The 2,500-nt window shown below is 46.3% G+C and overlaps 1 protein-coding gene across 1 annotated transcript in view; it reads left to right on the top strand.

The window, feature by feature from the left end:
• The window catches only part of LOC127910876 (receptor-type tyrosine-protein phosphatase mu-like), a 688,506-nt gene that overhangs the window by 459,766 nt on the left and 226,240 nt on the right, over window positions 1–2,500 (top strand). Inside the window, exon 16 of the mRNA XM_052475958.1 lies at window positions 291–365. Coding sequence (XP_052331918.1) covers window positions 291–365 — 75 coding nt within the window. The remainder of the gene's footprint in view (window positions 1–290; window positions 366–2,500) is intronic.

Raw genomic sequence — 2,500 nt, 5'->3', positions numbered from 1 at the left:
ACTATACCTCCTCCTTCCTCCCCCTCTCTCTCTCTCTCTCTTTTGCGTGGACACTATGCCTCCCTCTTCCCCCTCTCTCTCTCTCTCTCTCTCTCTCTCTCTCTCTCTGCATGGACACTATGCTTCCCCCTCTCTCTCTCTCTCTCTCTCTCTCTCTCTCTCTCTCTCTCTCTCTCTCTCTCTCTCTCTCTCTCTCTCTCTCTCTCTCTCTCTGCGTGGACACTATGCCTCCTCCTTCCCCCCTCTCTCTCTCTCCTCTCTCTCTGCATGGACACTGTACCTCCTCTCAGCTGCCATACTGGTGACTCAGCTCACTACTCCGTACATCCGCATCGCGCCAGCGGCTGGTGACGACCAACTAACAGGTTAGACTCTGAGCTCAACCCATCTCTGGAGCATCACCTACATGTATGAGACAGCATGGGAGGGGGATTGTTAATAACATGCATTTGTAGACTCTCTGTCCTGCACTGTGCCTTGCTTCTGTCTGTCTCGATTACTCTGTCCAACACGCTAGCTTCTCTGTCCAACAGGCTAGCTTCTCTGTCTGTCCTTATTACTCTGTCCAACACGCTAGCTTCTCCGCCCAACAGGCTAGCTTCTCTGTCTGTCCTAATTACTCTGTCCAACAGGCTAGCTTCTCCGTCCAACAGGCTAGCTTCTCCGTCCAACAGGCTAGCTTCTCCGTCCAACAGGCTATCTTCTCCGTCCAACAGGCTAGCTTCTCTGTCCAACAGGCTAGCTTCTCTGTCCAACAGGCTAGCTTCTCTGTCCAACAGGCTAGCTTCTCTGTCCAACAGGCTAGCTTCTCTGTCCAACAGGCTAGCTTCTCTGTCCAACAGGCTAGCTTCTCTGTCCAACAGGCTAGCTTCTCTGTCCAACAGACTAGCTTCTCTGTCTGCCCTATATGAAGGGTAAAGGCATGTCCTATGGTGAAGCATCCTAACAGTAGATCACCTGTCCTATGGTGAAGCATCCTAACATCCCTGTCCTATGGTGAAGCATCCTGACAGTAGTTCACCTGTCCTATGGTGAAGCATCCTAACAGTAGATCACCTGTCCTATGGTGAAGCATCCTAACATCCTGTCCTATGGTGAAGCATCCTGACAGTAGTTCACCTGTCCTATGGTGAAGCATCCTAACAGTAGTTCACCTGTCCTATGGTGAAGCATCCTAACAGTAGATCCCCTGTCCTATGGTGAAGCATCCTAACATCCTGTCCTATGGTGAAGCATCCTGACAGTAGTTCACCTGTCCTATGGTGAAGCATCCTAACAGTAGATCACCTGTCCTATGGTGAAGCATCCTAACAGTAGGTCACCTGTCCTATGGTGAATCATCCTAACAGTAGATCCCCTGTCCTATGGTGAAGCATCCTAACATCCTGTCCTATGGTGAAGCATCCTAACAGTAGTACACCTGTCCTATGGTGAAGCATCCTAACAGTAGATCACCTGTCCTATGGTGAAGCATCCTAACAGTAGGTCACCTGTCCTATGGTGAAGCATCCTAACAGTAGTTCACCTGTCCTATGGTGAAGCATCCTAACAGTAGATCCCCTGTCCTATGGTGAAGCATCCTAACAGTAGATCACCTGTCCTATGGTGAAGCATCCTAACATCCTGTCCTATGGTAGGGCATCCTAACAGGGTTTCAGTACATCCTCATTTAATGTGTTAAAGTGAATCCTTTTTTAATGAATATGTCTCATTCTATATTCCATGAGATTTTAGTGAGCCTGTAGCATTGTCTCATTCTATATTCCATGAGCTTTTAGTGAGCTTGTAGCATTGTCTCATTCTATATTCCATGATATTTTAGTGAGCTTGTAGCATTGTCTCATTCTATATTCCATGAGATTTTAGTGAGCCTGTAGCATTGTCTCATTCTATATTCCATGAGCTTTTAGTGAGCTGTCCTGTAGCATTGTCTCATTCTATATTCCATGAGATTTTAGTGAGCCTGTAGCATTGTCTCATTCTATATTCCATGAGATTTTAGTGAGCCTGTAGCATTGTCTCATTCTATATTCCATGAGCTTTTAGTGAGCCTGTAGCATTGTCTCATTCTATATTCCATGAGCTTTTAGTGAGCTTGTAGCATTGTCTCATTCTGTAACGGCGTTCTTCGTTTGTGGAAAGAGAGTCGGACCGAAATGCAGCGTGGTGGTTACTCATGACTGAGAGCGATACATGAAATAACGATACAAAATACAAAACAACAAACGGAACGTGAAACCTAATTACAGCCTATCTGGTGAAACTACACAGAGACAGGAACAATCACCCACGAAATACAAAGCAAAACTCAGGCTACCTAAATACGGTTCCCAATCAGAGACAACGAGAATCACCTGACTCTGATTGAGAACCGCCTCAGGCAGCCAAGCCTATACAACACCCCTAATCAGCCGCGATCCCAAATACTACAAACCACAATACGAAAATACAATAACATAAACCCATGTCACACCCTGGCCTGAACAAATATATAACGAAA

This window comes from Oncorhynchus keta, chromosome 23, assembly GCF_023373465.1.
Source record: "Oncorhynchus keta strain PuntledgeMale-10-30-2019 chromosome 23, Oket_V2, whole genome shotgun sequence".
Lineage (NCBI taxonomy): Eukaryota > Metazoa > Chordata > Actinopteri > Salmoniformes > Salmonidae > Oncorhynchus > Oncorhynchus keta.
The sequence above is the reverse complement of the archived record's forward strand: the minus strand, read 5'-3'. Positions and strand labels throughout refer to the sequence as shown.